The sequence below is a fragment of the Botryllus schlosseri genome, chromosome 11 (genome assembly GCF_051294905.1).
Source record: "Botryllus schlosseri isolate E-star chromosome 11, Bs_hap1, whole genome shotgun sequence".
Taxonomy (NCBI): Eukaryota; Metazoa; Chordata; class Ascidiacea; order Stolidobranchia; family Styelidae; genus Botryllus; species Botryllus schlosseri.
Window position 1 is genome coordinate 19,397,966 of NC_137246.1, and position 18,779 is coordinate 19,416,744.

The window sequence follows — 18,779 nt, forward strand, 5'->3', positions numbered from 1 at the left end:
TCGTTGAAGCCTTGCCTGATATGAATATTAAATACTAGGGATGGTGTGAACCTCTGAAAGGTTCAGGTTCGTGTGAACCAACCCTACATTTCAGTGAAGTGATAGCCTATATTAATGTCTCGGGCCACATAATGACACAATGCTGAAGGACAGACAGACGTTTTAAACGTCGCCAAATGTATCGACTGGGACATTCAAATGATATAATAATCCCATAAAATCAATATCTTCCGTCGCTTTGCCAACAATTTCGACGAGGACTTGCAAGGGAATATAAGCTTAGCCGACGCCTTAACGGTATAGGCCTAACCGGACAATGTATTCGGCGTCTGAGTATTGAGCAGAGTGTAAAACGGGCTTGTATACTTGCTCCGGATACTACCCCATTGACATGTTATATAGCGGTATACTATATAGCCAACACCCCAATCGCACGGATTTGGTTTTTATGATACAATAAACATATGAGCATACATCAGACAACGATATCAACTTCATTGATTAATTGAATAAGCATAATTCGCTGACTTATTCAGGTATAGTGCATTTCGCTCTTGATGTTGTTGTTGCTCACAGCAGAGACTCACTAAATATTCACAAACGGCAAGCTGGATATTTCAAGCAAACTTTTGTAACAAAGCAAGTAGAAGGATTTGAGATTGTCAAGGTGCATGCCCGTTTGGTGTTGATATATTTATGCTGCCTGCGCCATGCATAGAGTGGCCCGCAGTTGAAATGCAATAAATTTCATACAAAGATGTTATAATGAAGTGAAAATTGTAATATATGAAAAAGGTTCACAGTGCAGAACCTACCAAGGTTCGTTTGTGAACGTGAACCTCTAAATTTCGGATGTTCACACACAGAACGCGAACGTGAACCTCACGTTCACACCATCCCTATTAAATACTTGGTACCCTATCTTGGTTTAATACATTGAGAATGCATTTTCCTACTGCATTGTTGTGTTATGGATTTCAAACTACTAGTCTCGCGGCTCATATCAAGTTGAAAACTACTTTGAGCCACTTCACTTCATATTACCTCCAGACACCAATGAGTAACAATTTCCTGCAATCTCAAATCTTCAGAATTTATCATGGTTAAGATAGATTGGATAGTTGGGTCTTCTATCCTGATATATCTTGCAACATTGATTACAGAGATCGTATCTTCTGTGCCGATTGGACTGACCCAGGTATTCAAACTTGTGCAGTGTTCAACGTATTACTTATATTATAATGTATGTTTTTCAGTCACAATTTGGCGGCAACTGCATATTGGGCGCTTCTGTGCAGTATGATACCAAGACTATAAATATCACCGAATATGGCAATACGAGTGCTTGCGGCTTCTGCACTTACCTTACAATATTCACTGTGCTGTACGCTCTCTGCTACGGCAGCTACTCGGCATTTGCGCTGTACAAGTCCGTGGAAAATGCGTACGAATAGATGAGTGGGTCTCGCTGACACTTCACTAATACGCATATTGAAACTTCAGAACACTGATGTGGGTTCTTCCAGCAATTATGATATGCTGCCTCATGTTTTGCATGAAGTTCATTAGCTCTTGCATCTTGAGCATAGGATTTTCGCAATTCTGTAAGTCTGTGACCGCAGATGCTTCCATACAGTAAGTATGTATTTATTGTTTTGTCAAGTTTTTTCCCCTGCTCTAAATTGCAAACAGATGCCAAATATAGCATGTACCGGCAGCTTTGAGTGATAATCGCAATTCTATACGTGCAAGAGTCGGTGTCACAGGTTCCAAACTTGCAGTCAGAGATGCAATTCGGAATTTAGTATAGAATGACCTACAGGACAATGTACATTGTCATTGCACATTTTGACTCGAGTCAAGACAAGTCACGATTCAAGTCAAGTCGCCTTTTCGAAGTATGAGGCATGGTTACGTGATTGCATTTTATTAGCTGTCTGATATACAGATGGAGTGGTCATTGATCTTGAACCGATGAACGAATAGAGTTAAATATACACGCTGTATCGCTCACATATATGTAGAACTGCTAAACAACCTAAATAAGTGCACAACCTCAGTTTATAGTCACCAGCCAAAAAAGAGAAACGAATTGATAAGATGCAAATACATTACCCACTTTCACATTGATATGGTACAATTCGAGCCTGCGCCAATCAATGGTTGAGAACTATATAAACTATATTTGAATTTAATTTCAATAAAGCAAGAGGTTTGGTTAAGGTGAGAACAGAGATACACATTTTGCTATCAAATTACCTTACTATACTAGTTTACGACAACGTAAGCAAGCTTTGATCACTTCGTTTTCAGTCAATGGAGGCTCAGTAAAACGCATGATCATTGAATGATTGGTCGCTCTCACGGGTGACACCAGTGTTTCACGAACCAACCGAACATGCTCAAGATACAGTGATTTTTATTGACACCGAATGCTTGATGACTTGAAATTGACTCGTGAATTTTGCTCCGAGTCACGAGTCAATCCACATTTCTGATACGACAAGTCAAGTCATTTTAGCAAAGTGACTCGAGTCAAGTCAAGTCATACGAAAAAGATGACTCGAGTCAAGTTCATCCCAACACTGCAATGTACAACACTTGATCTAAGGCTTATATATTTCTAACAGGAACTGCCAGGATGGTGAGACCAAGGTCTGGGCTTATAAGTCGACGGTTATCGGTTTAGTTGACTACTACGCTAACATGACCACTGCGCAGGTAACGCGATTCGGCTATGAACGCAACTTCTCGTAGGTAAAGTAGACTATTTGCTTTCTTTTACAGTCCGCTTCGTGGTTCTGCGTTTTCGAATGGTTTCTGCTCACCGGCCTGGCTATGTTGCATTATCGCAGGAATAGATCCATCAGATCCGCAGGAGAAGTGGCAGGTGGCTTTGCCGCCGCCGACACTGAAGGAATAGTCTCCCACGAGATATTACCCGGGAAGACCTGAGCCGACACGCATTACAATTGTGCAAGCCTCATACCGTTACTGCAATCTATGTAAATATTCAAATGATTCTTGCCGCATGTATGTTCGAACTTATGTATTGAAGACGTGCAATAGTGTTCCACAATCAGCAAACTCATTTTTACTATCTACCTTATTTTTATACGACGCGACCATGACAGAGAATAAGACAGTCCGTCCAAAGCAGGCTATTGCTTGTAACTGTTTTCTTACATTATAATGTGCAACAACGCAATGATCTCTGTACGATTTGCAATAAAGTAACAAACCCTTGCATTGATCGAGTTGCTACGTCTTGAAATTGCCACCTTATATTCACGGAGTGACGTGGAAGTTGGTAGCCCCAGCCTACCCTTGTATTGCTACGTATCTCGCTATCAAAATACTCATACACGAGAACGCGTCGATCGCTGGTGCAGTCCTGGCGTCGTTTGAGTTACGGCGTCGGTTTTCGGTCTCTTCTTTTTCCTTCGCCTTATAATAACTGAAATTGTTACGCAATTTAGTCTCGACTGCGGCGTTCCAGACACTAGGACTCTCATACCTGGATGCTTTCCGGAATACTCCCCAGTCAGCTTGTCGTCTTTGCCGAGAACGCTTTCGGTGTGCAACGGCGCCATCGAGTAGCGTGCGTTCAGTTGTGGTTTTGATCTGAATCACAAGTAACATGACAGACTTCAGGACATAAAACAAGAATTTCTACTAAATTTAATGTACTGCGCAATATTCTGCGAGCGTGTAGAACAGGGGTTCTCAACTTCGCTTGTAGAACGGGCTGCATTTTAACAGCAAAAGAGTCTGCGGGCTGCAGAATATTATTACCATCATGCATTTGTGGCCTACTATTAAATTCCTTCTCTAGCAGATAACTTGGGTTTAGCGATATGAACGATGCGTCTGTAACGTCGTCAGCAATTTTAGCAATGCCTCGAAATATGGATTACGGTTTTGATGTCCCATAGCGTAGTGGTAAAATATACAGCTGCAACACCAATGGGTTGCGGGTTCGAGCACAACTCCAGAATTCCTACCTAAGTGTTGGAGGTTTATCTCATCCACCAACTCATCACGTAAGCGGTGCCTTGCAAAAAGCCTAGAAGTGGGCCGTGCTACAAGTCTGCAGCTACGGAATAAAAATGAAGAGAATTGGCCTGGTGTAAATGACCATGACCATAGTAGTTGACAAACACCATGAATACCACAAACAACAACAACACATCGGTTTTCCATTCAGATCGAAGAAAGCAAATTCATTGTTCCACGTAGACTCGTAGAGTTACAAACATGTTTTTGATGACTCATCTTGACTCGAGTCAATCTGTGTATTGACTCGACGTAAATTCGAGTCATTGCGCATGACTCGAGACCGAGACTCGGCCAAGACCGACATTTCATTATAATTTTGAAGAATAGTTAAGTAACCACATTGTTGGGATTTCGTCTAATGGTTTGGCAATGACAATCTAACTCGAGCATATATCAAGAAACCACAATACATCAAAGAATGAGTCATTATAACGAAACAGACGATGCGAGAAGAGAGCTAAGTACCTAAATTAATATGTAACAATACCATGCCAGTAGTAATTGCGTCCATAATGAAAGGTATCGCGGGCCGCAAAATGAACGTCTACGGGCCGCGGGTTGAGAACCCCCGCTGTAGAAGATAATACACAAGCGAGAATTCTGCTGGTACATAATTGAATGACAAACAGTTCCGAGCAATTTTGCAAGTAAAATTTGTGGTACAAGCGGGTCTTGTAGGCGCATGGGTGCGGTTGGAATAACGCGAATGAGACGAATGAGTCCGAAATTAAAACAGCCGAAACAGTAGTCTTTTACATGTTGGCCGGCAATGGTCATTTTTATATTGGTCAAATTCAAATATGAAAACAATAGCCTCCCTGTCATTTTATTCAGTTTATTGTAATGCAATGTAATTTTTTTCGAGAAAGTGTTTTTTTCCGGTCACTAACTATATCGTCACTGGAAAATCGAACTCTCTTATAACCACTTTTAGTATTCTTAAATTTTATTCTTTTATCACTATTTGGACATAGATCTTTTGTTTTAACCGGGTTCCAAGTACCTAAGTAGCATGAATGTCTAGTGACGTGGACATATGAACCTGAATTTTCAAGGTAAATCGAAAACAAAACTGGTTCATATCCAAATTATATGGTCAAAGTCAGTGCAAAAACGAACATATTAAGACTGTTTGGTTTTCCAGCGACAATATATGCTATATACATTGACTTCACATGATATTAACATCGATCATTTCCAATGACAAGCTAGACAGGCATTTGGAGTTTCCAGAGTGTTGGATACAAGTGTTAAGTAATTGTTGCTGCAACAACAACAATGGAGCCGCACACAAAAGCAGCAGAGTTAGACGATGGTCAAGCTGAATGGCAAAAAAAAGCTTTAGACCTACTGATGACATCGGGTTTTTGAGAGAGAGAGAAATATTCATTGATTTGTACAACCGAAAAAAACATTGGCGGATGAAATAATAACAAAGGAACTTAACGGTGTAGGACAGGATGTTGTCGATAGGAGTCTGGGTAGGGTCGACTGGTCTGATCACACCCTGCATTCAGAAATACAGATATTTGAAGAGCTTCTTGGGGGTACAGAACTTGGAGGCACAGAATCCGAATATTTTCGGCTGACACTCGACAGGGGAAATCATCAGCAACTAATGGAGAATTGGAAAGAAAATTGTATGTATATCAACAATCGTATCACAAGATATGACGTCACCGGATATAATTTATAAATTGGTTGCAATTGACTGAGATTAATATTATATATATATCATCATTTTTAGAGTTATGGTAGAGATACCAGATCCTAATTCAATCGCTCAATTATTAAACCTCGAGCCTCATGATCATGGTTAAAGAATGTATTGTATACTGGTATGGACTTGAAAGTAACATTTACTCCATCCAAATCGGCAATGATATCAAAACGAAACATGGATAAATAGGCTACACAACATCGAGGACATTACCAATTTGGGATACAGCCTATCATAGGATATCAATCCGTTCAAATTACGTTATATCGCCATTATCGAAAGTCTAATATGGCATGGACCGTTTCTGATCAATCAATTCCTTAGACTTCAACCTTAAATTCCTAATTCAAGGATAGAATAATCCTGACATGTCTGGATTTTCGGTGCCCATTACAATGACGGTTATAGAGTCGGAGTTTATTAAATCATCCCCTGGTGGAGTTGTAGTTACAGAAATTTTACAACAACCTTTATAGTCAGAGTTGGGAAACACGTACTTGAGTTCGTTAAAATGACTCTGACTCAAACTGCGACTAATTTGAAATCGAACCAAATGGTCTTGAAACAAGTTTAGACTCACTGTTTTTGCAGTCTTCCCGAAGACATCTTCGCTTTCGAGACAGCTCCTTCACTCGAGGTCGTCCCATCAATCGACGACCCGGCCGTGTGCGACTTATCAAGGCTTACGTCTTGATTACTAGTCCTCTTCGACCTTCTCACTGGAACGGCGGGCGCTGGCTGGAAATTCTCGTCCTCGGACGACTCTTCGGAAGATTCTATCAGAATCCTTTGCCTTGCATTCTTTTTTGAACTTTTCGGCTTTGTTTGTTTCTTAGCAATTTGTCGGTTGTTATCGACATCGCTCTCAGTAGTTGCGGTGGTAGAAATTTCCTCTGATACGACTGCCTGTTTCCGCTGGCGTACGGCACGACGTTTTTGTTTCGGCGCGCCATCACTGCTTTCGTCAGACAAAGAATTTTGTGATTGTGAAGCGCTCTGGAGAGGCTGAATGAAAACGTGATGAATGAATGTTGACTAGGGTTGTCCAAAATTTGAAAAATTTCGAAAATGCTGCGTTGTAATGTCTTATTCTATAGATTATTGATTAAAAACATCAACAAGCCTGAAAGAAGCTCTCAGGAACGTCGTTAAGATTTCTTACAAAGCGTTTGAAAGTAGCTGCCAAAGAGTGGGCGGGCCACCGACGGCGAAATTGCAACTAGGCGGGCAATGACGAAACCACGATTCTTGATTGGGTAATCGGTTATGCTTCAATGATGACGGCGGCTGTCAGCTCTGATTTGGGTGCTTCACCGTGTTTGACAGAAGGAGTAGGTTTTGCTGCTGCTGAGTCTGTTGGTGACGGCTGTAATACTGTAAAAGCGTGTTGTGGTTTGATGAGTCAATAGTAGTAATGTAACAGTGGTTCTTCGAATGTATCAGTTGTAGCAGTAGTTTCTGTTTTGCGGAGGTCGAGTCTGTTAGTAGAGACGGGAATTTGTAAAGCGCATTGTGGGTTGATGCATCAATAGTTGTAATGCAACACTTGTTCCTTGCTCAATGTTTTAGTTGCAGCAGCATTTTCTGTTCTGATGAGGTCGATTTTGTTAGTAGTGGTTGTGGTTATGTACAAGGGCATTGTGGGTTGGTGAGTTAATAGTCGTAATGTAACACTTGTTACTTAAATGTTTTAGGCGTAGCTGTAATTTATGATAGAAGGCAAAAATATTACTGTCATGGCAGAGGCAAAACGGCGGAAGACTGTGCACTTGCCACAGAGAAGAACAAGATCTCGATCTGAGCATTACTTGGTCGGATATGCTTGCGATTACATCTGTGGCTCGAGATTACCAACCTTGCGAGAAGTAATGAGTTACTTTCTGCATCTGAAAGACCATTGCCCTCAGTCAACCCCTACTCGTGAGCTATGTAATGTGGTGGTTCATGATGTCATGACAGTGTGGCAAATGGCGAGAATTGCCACAATACTTAAAGGAAATGCGGTGAAATTACTTGAAAAACTGAACAAAAAATATATTTTTCTGAAGGCGACCATGAAATGGGAAAGTGATCCCAAGGGTAAGAGGAAAAAATTCACGGAAGATTTGGACAAGTTGTGGGATATTGGAAGTACAGATGCGATAGCAATAATACAAAATGACATTTATCTATCACATGATAGAAAGCTCGAAGACATTGCATTCTATGAAGATCAACAGCAATCTCGCAAATGCATAATGTTGGGAAGAGACAAGATTCTCGCTAAAGACATCGAAAAGAAAACAGCAACCATGGCGGATAGAACTGTTAAAAACATTCAACATGACTCAAGTGATGACTATGTTGTTTTAGCATCTTCTTCATCTTCAAAAGAGGGTGATAGTTTGAGTTCAAGTTCTGATTATGATGCTGATGTTGGTCTTGGCACCTCGACAGCCATTAAGCTGATGGCACCTAAAAATATTATGAATAATACCCATGTGTCCCAAGCTCTGGATCGATTGCAAATAACAGACAACAAGGCAACAATGCTGATCGGAGCATTTATTACGGCTTGTGGCGGTGACATAGCAATGTTCTCTCTGTCAAGATCTTCGACAAAGAGAGCCAGGGAAACAAATCGTCTTGAAATTTCCAAGGATATTTCAGAAAAATTTGCAGAAAATAAACCTCAACATGTTGCTATTCATTGGGATGGAAAGCTCACAGAGGATAGATTAGGAAATCGGTATGAGGCTCTGTCAATTGTCCTATCTTGTCATCCTCAATACTCAGAAGGAAAACTACTTGGCATTCAAAAGATGCAAAATGCTGCAGGTCAGACGCAAGCAGAAACCACTTTCAACATAATTGAAAGTTGGAATATAAAAGATGCTGTAACAGCTTTGGTTTTTGACACTACAGCAAGCAACAGCGGCTGGAAGAAGGGTGCGGCAAAGATTCTTGAAGACCTTCTAGGAAGGAAGGTGTTCTACCATGCATGTCGGCACCATGTGTATGAGCTGGTAGTGAAAGACGTTTGGAAATCTTTATTTGGAAAGGCCACAACTGGACCAGAGAATGCATGGTTTGCCCACCTTAAAAGGAACTGGAGCAGTCTTGACAGGGAACAGCAATTCAAGACTCTGACTATTCCTCTATGTTTTGCTGAACGAGCTGCAATGATAGTTGATAAGTTCAAGCTACTGTTGAACAGAAAAGATTTTTTCACACGGGATGACTACAAGCAATGTGTGACTAATGCTCTTGCTCTTCTCGGTGCAGATGAAGATATACGTCATCACAAACCTGGTGCAGCACACCATGCGAGATGGATGGGTACAATTCTGTATGCTCAAAAGATGTTCATGTGGGCCGACCAATTAGATTACAAATCTGAAGAAGTTGAACTGCTGCGCCGCTTCAATTTATTTTTGGTTCTCTTTTATATCCCTGCGTGGGTGGATTCAAGCATTGGTCGTGATGCAGCTGGTAATGACTTGAGATTCGTTCAGCACATGTTGAGTTATAAGGAATATGATGAGCAAGTTTCCACAGCTGCTTCACGAAAGCTTTTGAAGCACGACTGGTATATTGTTGAGGAAACCGCTGTATACGCCTTGTTTTCACCGACGGAAAGCAAGGAAACCCGGGAAAATATGGCAAAGGCGCTCCTGCAAGTAGAGCGAACTTCCAGTTTCAGAAGGGGCCCACCCTCATTGAATGCAACTATACAGATCAACAAGGACAGTACGTTGTCTGACCTTATTGGGCCCCAGTCGTGGTACATATTTGAAGTTTTTGAATGCTCTGGGGATTGGCTGCGTCAACCGGTTGATGATTGGCACTTTTCAGATTCATTCAATAAAATGAATTGCTACGTTAGTTCTGTCAAAGTCGTTAATGATGCCGCAGAAAGAGGTGTCAAGCTAAGCACAGACTATGCTGCAATCTTGACTGACAATGAACAGCAAAGAGACAGTTTGCTTCAAGCTGTGGAACAGCATAGGAAGATTTTTGGAGACAGCAGGAAGTCTACTCTTATCAAAGGCCAGTGATCTGCAACACTGACCCTGCGATATACTTTTTAATGATGCCTTTTGTAAATAGCATTTTTGCCTTTGTTAAATCTTGAATAAAAAGTGTAATATGCGTTCGTTTTAGAGAGAGACGTCGACTTACCATAACAAGCCATAAGGAGAAATTGACTACTGGTTTGCAATTTATGAGTTACAGTCGTTGTCAACTGGTATGTTTTAGAAGGCTCGAAGGTAGCACGATGCATGCATCTAGTTCATTCTTATCTTAATTGGCCAAGCTCCTGTGCAAGAAGTAACAAAACTGTTATACACAGTGTTCAGGTAGAAAATATATTACTGGATCGTTATGCTGTTGTCGATGGCAGCATTAACAACGTCAATTTACCATATCGCCAATGCCACGAACAGAAATGGCTGCAAACCAACACAACAGAGTAGAACGAAATCGTGACCAGCAATGATCACAAAATCAGTATTTCAGCCAATCAGTAGCTTATTATTACAGGTTCCAACCAATCAAAATTCTAGGTTCGTGATTGCCCGCCCACTTCATCGATTCCCCGCCCACATGCAGACGGCTACTTTCAAACGCTTTGTAAGAAATCTTAACGACGTTCCTGAGAGCTTCTTTCAGGCTTGTTGATGTTTTTAATCAATAATCTATAGAATAAGACATTACAACGCAGCATTTTCGAAATTTTTCAAATTTTGGACAACCCTAATGTTGACGCATGCATGCTTGCTTTCATATGATTTCACCTTCGTGGCTTTGGGTTGGCTTCGACGTTTTCGCGTGGAGCCCGGCGTCGGTTCCTTGCCGAAATCTATCTTCTCCTTCGCGGCGACTCCCATTGATTTCAAGGCATCGGCGAAGTATTTTCTCATCAGTTTGTAGTCGGGTTTTTCATCGTACTGCAGATTTGAGACGTATTGCAGAAACTTTTCAAATTCCACAGCTGAAACGAGCGTATGTCTCGTCATTCAGTTTATGATTTCATTGTTTTAAAACACAAGATTGCGATAAAATAAGGCTTGTCATACAGATATTAATAAAAAGAAAATGTAAATAATAAATGAGGCGTGCAGACTGAATGACAAGTAACACAGGATAACATGAAAGGGATGGACAAGCAATGAAAATGCAGTGGCATGTGTCAGATGGCTAATTTCATGTCGGATTAGGAACAGGCAATATTAAACGCAGACTAGTGTTCACTCCGTAGAATCTGTTGTATGTCATCTTGAACATGAACATGCCGGCAAACTGTTCCATGGTCAAGCTTTCCTGTTATTTGTCATGAACACATGGCAATTGGACGAGGGCACACGTGTGTTATGGAAGGGTGGTCGCCATGGAATTGATGTCGATTTCTAGATTCCCCATATCGTTAATGTTTAGGACGCCAAATGTTTCACGTAGGGAATTGTTGGTTGCATACTGTCATCGCAATCGATTATTTCCTTGCATGGCCAATGCAATAACTAGGCCGATTTTCTTTTCACATGTCAAAATTATAGTGTTAGGTCAAAAATTGTAGCTTTAGGTCAAAAATTGTCAAAATTGTTTACAAATCCAATATTTATATGAGCAATACGTTTCGTTTGAATCGTAGATTTTTCACTGTCGGTGAACTTATCGTTTGATATTTTACAGCTTGCAGCCTACTTTATAGGCCTACCGTGGTAGACGGCCCATTGTCAGCTCATTGTGAATCATAAACGGTCAAATGAAACAACTAGGTTGACATGTTGCTATGGTCAACGTACCGCAATATCCTAACCGAAGCAAGACTGCTTGGGCATTGCATGGTTCTTATATCAAGAAGCGCATGATGAAAAATTGTGATGTAGACAACATTGTCAGAATGAAGCGACACGGTGTGTCACCAACAGTGTACGCACAATTTCAGTGTTGTCAGCCAACAACCGTTGATGTTGAACGTTCTTTTTCCATTCTTGGCAAGCTGCTTAGTAAGGACAGACACTACCCGAGAATGCAGGAAAGTATCTTTTGTTGTACTACAACAAATTCTAATCATTTCTACCAAAATATGTGATGTAACTACTGGAATTCTTCATAGGGCCAGATTTCGTTGAAATACAAGTTTTTTCATGTGAAAATTCGTCAGTTTTCAAGTAAAAAACGTTAGACAGACAGTTCCAACCAGAAATGAAGATAGGTAGTACAATTTTAACATTATGTGCGAAAACACCTGATTTGCATACGTGAGATCAGAATTAGGTTTTTTTAGGTAAAAAAAAGTCAAAATTTATTTAAAAGTAATAACATAAAGCGATTATGATGACTTCCACTCGATTTACCGGCATGGTTTACCTGCCAAAATAAACAAGGAAATTTTGAGCAAATGAACCACAGAACTAGATAATATGTGCACTTCGCAATTGCACGTTGCCAATGCTGAAGGAGCAATAAAAGTGTCAAAATTACAATTGTTTAATTTCTAACAATACTATACAGCAGTGGTTCTCAACTGCTGGCCATCGTCAACTTTTATGCAGATTCGGCAGATATATTACAATTTTATATCTCAATTGCGAAATGCAAGCTGTTGAAGGCTTATCCGATTATCAATGAGGTAAAGTAACAAATTTTAAAGAGATTACAGCTTCGCCAGTTTGCCGCTTTGTGACATACCGCAACATACAGTTCATTGGCTACCTTGAACTTTATCCGGTAAAGATTATCATATGTCAGCAAAAACTGAAAGAAACTATATCACACTCCAGTGATTTTGATTTAAATTTTGCAATTGACCAAACACTGGAATCCAAGCCTCAAATCTGTAGAGATAAGAAATCCACACCTTTACTGGAGGTAGCCTCTGGATATACGCTGGCGACAAACTTCTTCACATCCGCCATATGCTTCATCTTTTGGTCCTTAACATAATTCTTATCCGTCAGTTTATTCTCCCATGGCAGTGATCCGGACACCCAATGGAGCAGTACGTATCCCAAAATTTCTAAATCAGAACGCCGAGATGGTGCTGCGAGAAAGCAAATTAAATTTTAGCACATCTCCAAAATGAAATATTGGAATCGGCAGTGACTGACCTACACCCTTATGAGCATCTCTGCTTGTGTATTCGATGGTACCGTCGTGCGCCTTTCTTGGATCTTCCTTATATTCTTTATGTTTTCCGTCTACCAGATAGCGGTATGCAAGACCAAAATCCACCAGATATATCTTGATGAATTTGGACTTGAAATTGATTGTCATTCCAGTATTTGTTGTCACATACCTGGCTCGGATCACTGTGACCCAATAAGACATTTCCGCCTTTCACATCGGCGTGGACATATTCATTGTCGTGCATATATTCAAGAGAATTGATCTGTGCATAGAAAAGAAGGGTTTCATAAGCCATGGACAGCCTACTGGAGTAATTCTACAGATGTGCTAAGAACACCAGTCCCACGTTGGTAAAAGTACAAATGAATGTCAATGTCAGTAATGAACAGTGTTGGTCAGAGTAGTCATTGATGTTACTAAATAATGGCAGAAATAATATCGCAAAGTAGAATGATATGACATGCAGGGAGTACTTGAAGTATAAGCCAAAAAGTTCTGAAAAGTACTCAAGTAGCTTGGGACAGCATGACACAGACCTTCTTAAGTCAATCGCCAGTGATAGTTTTTAAAAGTACTGCAATCATGTCGCGATTAAATGTAGAATGAATGTTTGGCAACATAAATAGATGTATTTTTTGAATTATATTGACAAGTCAATAATACCTACTGTACTACTCCAAAATGATGGAAGTGTGTCTTTACTGACCTATTCTGGTAATAGTACTTCTGTTTTAACAAAGAGTACTCGCTCAAATAAGATGTTTCAACAGGTAGGACTATGGAAATATTTGCAGCAGACTGTCCCCAACCCCTAACTCTACTGGCAACTGTAGTGGGAATAGCACAACTTCTACAAAGTAATACGCTCCTATTGTGATCACATAGGCATACGAGTATCACCATATCATATTTAAAGTATTGCAAAAGCGGTGTGGGGCAAGATGGATACAGAATAAGACTGAAACTACAAAATGAATTTAAATCGACTTGGACTTCAGATATTCGTAACGACAAATTCAGGTTTAACTACCATAATACGATTCTGATGTGCGCACCTACATTCAAAACGAAAAATTGTTACAAAACATTCACGCCAGACCACAACACTGTGCTTTTTACTAGAGTGGTGCTTACCAGTTGAATTGCGAGCTGGCATACTAGCTGCCTACTAAATCTCTTATTTGCTTTTTCCCACAAGTTTTGAAGGTCGCTCCCAAATCGAGGCATCACCATAAATCTGAGGTCTTCTTGCCCCGTCTTGTGTAAGCCATGGGCAATATAGGCTGGCACGCCAACGTAAGGCAAGCCGGCGCGTTTTCTCCATGCATTCACTGTGAGGAATACGACCATTCACAGCAATGAAAATATGTGTGACAGGTCTTGTAATCTTACAGATTTCTGCTTTCGCCGCCCGTTGATAAAAAGCAATTTCACAAAACAATGGTCCATTGCCTACAGGTTCCTGGAAAATTAATTGATATACAATATGAACAGAGTTAATATAAACAGACAACAGCAGCATTGACAGGAAATCAAGCAAATCAACTTTAAGAAGAAGTCCACCATGATAATGGTTAGTTACCCTGATGTTGAATGACTTATTAAAGTACACAAGTACACATTCACGGAATGCATGTTACAGTTCTGAAATTTTGAAACAGCATAGGAATTGGGGATGTAAATTCAAGCGATGAGATAAAACAGCGAATATCGGAGCTGTGTATTAATCTGACGTATAAGGATAGCGAAAGTTATACCAAATAAATGGGACGGGAGCAAATCAAAACATGCCCTCTTAGATGAAAGAATTTAATCACAAATAATTAGAGACTAGTATGTCTGGGATTTTGGTACTTACGACTTTGACCACATACTGTGCCTTCTCTTTACTTGCATTTTCTTTACTAGCATCGGCTAAAAAGTAGAGACAAACTCAAGCATGAAATATGAACATCATAATAGCCTATTCCCATTTGCAGGAGCGCGGCATTACCTAAATATATCAATCCGAATCCACCGGATCCAATAGCCTCGCCGATGACCCATGTTTTCTTTCTCAAATCCTTCATTTCTGTATGTATTGATACGGCAGCAGCCAGTTGATGGCCTCCGGCTGCTTTGGCACCTTTTTTGTTACGCTTTGGTGGCATTTTGGAACACTATAGGTCACTTTAAAAAGTCTGCGGCAAAGTTCAGAAATTACAAAATGAGTAATTAACACTAGACCGCGCTCATAAAATCTGACATGTGAATATGTCAATGCGATACTCTGCAATCCGCACATGTTATAGAATTTCAGAATGCTAACATCAATATTGATGTTTACAATGTCGGAATTCATGCAGCGTTGCAGCACAGTGGTCTAGCTGCAGTTAAAATGTCGCAATAGTGAAGAAATTGGAAAAATTACATTTTGCATGAATCATTAGAAGGGTAAACATCAATGAAGCTATTGAATATATAATACTTGAAATATTCATTATTATTGCACAAAACTTTCAATTAAAGGATCAAAACACCAATGAGATTCTATAAGTACCACAACTTAAATTTGTAGTCCACAATTTTCACAATGCACTTTTGCCAGCTAGTTGCCAATGCTCATCGTCGGAGGATGTAGCTCTGCCTTCCCTTTTTAACTTGGAAAGATGGTTATTCACATTCACAGCGGCAGGAGGATACAAATGCTCCGGAATCTGATAGATCTTCTTCACAATATCTAGTGCAGTCATTGGTCGACCGGAATTCCCGAGGGCATCGATAATCTGAGATTCACGTTCGTTTCGATGGTTTATATAGTAAGTTATGCCATGGACTGGATTATCAATTACAGGGCCGTGTCCTGGGTAAATCTTATCCGGCTTTAAGCTCAGCAGGATTTTGAGTGAATTCATGTACTCGTAGAGATCTTCGAATACAGCAGTGCCTTCTCCCAATACACAATCCCCAGAAAACAAAGCGCTGTCTTCAAGCAAATGCAGGGCGATATGATCATCGGTATGTCCTGGAGTATACACAGCTTTTAATGTAGCTCCCTCTGTACTTATCGTCTGGTTGTCATTGACAAAGGTGTATTTCGAATTGGAATTTGGAGGCCTTTCCGTATCCCAATCTTTAGCCGAACGTTTGTACTTGTATAAAGGTACTCTGTAACTCGGTCCGAGTATGTTTGATTCAATATTGGCTATGCCGCCAACATGATCGTGATGGTAATGGGTTAAAATGATTCCTTCTATCTGTACATCGTTCTCCTTGAGGACAGACTTGAGATTTGCAATGTATTCGGGTATTTCCGAGTCTCCAGTATCTACGAGTATGCGCTTCTTTCCAGTTCCAACCAGATATGTATTTGTACCTTGCAGGGTCATTGGAGAAGGGTTACATCCGAGAATGCGAATAACACGACTCGAAAGCCTTTCAATGCGAGGTATAATCGTGGACATTATTATGTTAACAGAGTTGTACAAGACTGACAATAGTATAAAAGTATATGTGTAATTAATACATTGTTATATGTAATACATTCACAGCAAATATTCAATATTTCTAGGTTAGTCCTCATCGGGAAGTAGGCTACTGAGTGGTCTTGTGAAATAGGACATGAGTGAAACACTATTGTAAAAACATGATAAAATCACCTTTTCACAAAGGTCTCGACTGTTGACACCACAAAAACACAAATGGATGCTAAGTTCAAGAAACTGGAACAACAAATGTTTTCCAATTACATAATGGCCCGCATTTGCATCTACTTTATTGGCATCGGCTAGAACAGTGGTTTCCAACCTTTTTTAGACACGTCCCCCTTTATGATAGTGAAATCCAAGCGGGATGCTAGCAACTCCAACAGATTTTTTGATGGTGTGGAAGGTTACAACCGTTGATGAGAGAATTAAAAAAATATGAAACTCGGTGTATAAGTATATATAGAGAAACACGCGTGAATTGGAGATAAATAGCGCAAAGCACGAAAATTATTTTCAGTTGACCGCTTCTTCGCGCTCCCCAGTTGGGAAACACTGGGCTAGAAGATAAAAACAAACGTAGACATGAACATCAACTTTTATTACATATCACTGAAGTCATCATGATGAACGACCACCATATTCAAAATATTTATAGATTATATTACTTTGAAGAATCAGAACTGCAACTGCAAGTATACATTCTTGCTCTTGTTTGTAGGGTGACTTCTACACATTGCGAATAGATCTCTTTGACCACCGATATACAGTATTCAACAATGCCACATGAAAAGAAATTAGGTTACCCTTGTACATGTCTACACATCATCGGGGTCAACACCGTTATCTTTACTCTTTGATACTATATAATCTAAATTGTGTGTGGTACGTGTATGAGCATTGAGCACTGATTGATGCTAGAGGATTCCAGATATAGGCTCAAAGAAGGTGTATTGGGGTCCGCTCTCTCCAAGGCATAGCAAATGGCATGTTCTTAACGAGAGGTGGTCACAAATGAAGTACCGTACTTCTACTTTTTGAAGTAATGCAGGTAGATTTTGCCTACTCGAACTTCATGACCACTTGAGGAAGTCTGAAGTGGTCATGAATTTTGACTACTTGTACTTAACAGTTTTCATTTTTTGGGGGCAAAACTCGATAGGGCCGGTGCTCTTACTTTGCAAATGTGCAAGAAAGTTTTCAAATGGGAAAGGATGACAGGGCGGGGTCATCAGCCCCCCCCCCAGTTGGGGGAGCGACACATGGACTGACGTCAGTCAAATTGGTGAGGGGGGACATGTTGCATCAACTAGCTGACATCTGTTTTGCATGAATATCTGGATTTGGATTTTGCCATATTCGTGGGGGAGAACTTATCTGAGTATTGATTAACAGGGGCCAGGGGGGCTGATGAGCGATGACCCATCCTGTAGTGAGTTTTGACCGTTTGCAAAGTGAAATCAATCCTTGCTCATTTGCAAAGTAAGAGCACCAACCCTCGCAAAACTAAGCCTAGAATACCGTACCTATTTTTATAGGCTACTTGTAAACTACTTTTACTCGAGTAGATATTTATGGCGTTGCTTCTACTTCTACTTCGAGTACCGACAGTGACTACGTCTGTTCCTAAAGCCTGAACTAAAGCTGGTCAACAGAGGTATAACATTGTAGATTAGTGACTGCGAAACACTTCTCGATACATAGTCTAAGTCGGTATTGAAATGACAAATATCATTCACATTTCACAGCAAACAGGATTGAAATTAGGCCAAATTATAACAGTGTATATCGTACAACATGTATATAGCATAGATAGATCTTGAAGTACGGAATTTGAATTTGGAATGAATGATCATCATAGTAAATTAATCAAATTTGCATTTGGAATATTCAAAAAAAACTAAAATTTCGATTTGGGAATCACAGCATGCACAAGCGTTTGCAATTTGGAAGAGAAAGACAGATTTGAATTTTGTGAACGGACTGCCCTGCACGTACGGTACTGACGTACCGACTGCCCTTATTGTGCACTTGAATGAACCGGGTAATTCAGTACCATAGGCTATACCAGACCGGGTAGAAATAAAAAATCGACATTACATATATGCTAAATTATGATTCAACAACGCTATTGATGTAAACGCCGAGCAGGGAGAAATAATATCATCTCATAATAATATAAAATATCCGCAGCCATTACTCAACTAGTGATCCTGCGCCACCACACCAAGCAAAATCCCCAAAGTTGCCAAACACCGAAATGTCCGAAATATATTGACATTGGCGCCTGGTATTCGGTCAAGCGTTAATTTTCTGAAAATATTACGGCTCGGCTGTGTCCGGTACCAACCGGATCTCAATGCCGGTTAAATATCATGAAAAAATCCCCATGGATTTCATCTAGTTATTCTTCAACTATGTAC

The 18,779-nt window shown here is 40.2% G+C and overlaps 3 protein-coding genes across 3 annotated transcripts; 1 reads left to right on the forward strand and 2 right to left on the reverse strand.

Annotated features, from left to right (window-relative positions):
* Positions 1-923: 923 nt before the first annotated feature.
* Positions 924-3,253, forward strand: LOC145449685 (transmembrane protein 179B-like). Its single transcript, XM_080328091.1, has 5 exons — positions 924-1,198; positions 1,257-1,444; positions 1,504-1,635; positions 2,631-2,721; positions 2,788-3,253. Exons 1-5 carry the CDS (start codon positions 1,100-1,102, stop codon positions 2,953-2,955), a joined length of 678 nt encoding a protein of 225 aa, XP_080184217.1. The 5' UTR covers positions 924-1,099; the 3' UTR covers positions 2,956-3,253.
* LOC145449683 (serine/threonine-protein kinase VRK1-like) lies at positions 3,035-15,042 on the reverse strand. The gene is made up of 11 exons (XM_080328089.1): positions 14,886-15,042; positions 14,751-14,806; positions 14,285-14,354; positions 14,027-14,223; positions 13,062-13,154; positions 12,874-13,006; positions 12,624-12,806; positions 10,558-10,754; positions 6,360-6,784; positions 3,518-3,624; positions 3,035-3,457 (listed from the first exon to the last, which is right to left on the reverse strand). Exons 1-11 carry the CDS (start codon positions 15,040-15,042, stop codon positions 3,360-3,362), a joined length of 1,716 nt encoding a protein of 571 aa, XP_080184215.1. The 3' UTR covers positions 3,035-3,359.
* A 29-nt stretch (positions 15,043-15,071) lies between these two features.
* LOC145449684 (endoribonuclease LACTB2-like) lies at positions 15,072-16,583 on the reverse strand. The gene has a single exon (XM_080328090.1). It carries the CDS (start codon positions 16,333-16,335, stop codon positions 15,460-15,462), a length of 876 nt encoding a protein of 291 aa, XP_080184216.1. The 5' UTR covers positions 16,336-16,583; the 3' UTR covers positions 15,072-15,459.
* Positions 16,584-18,779: the final 2,196 nt, after the last annotated feature.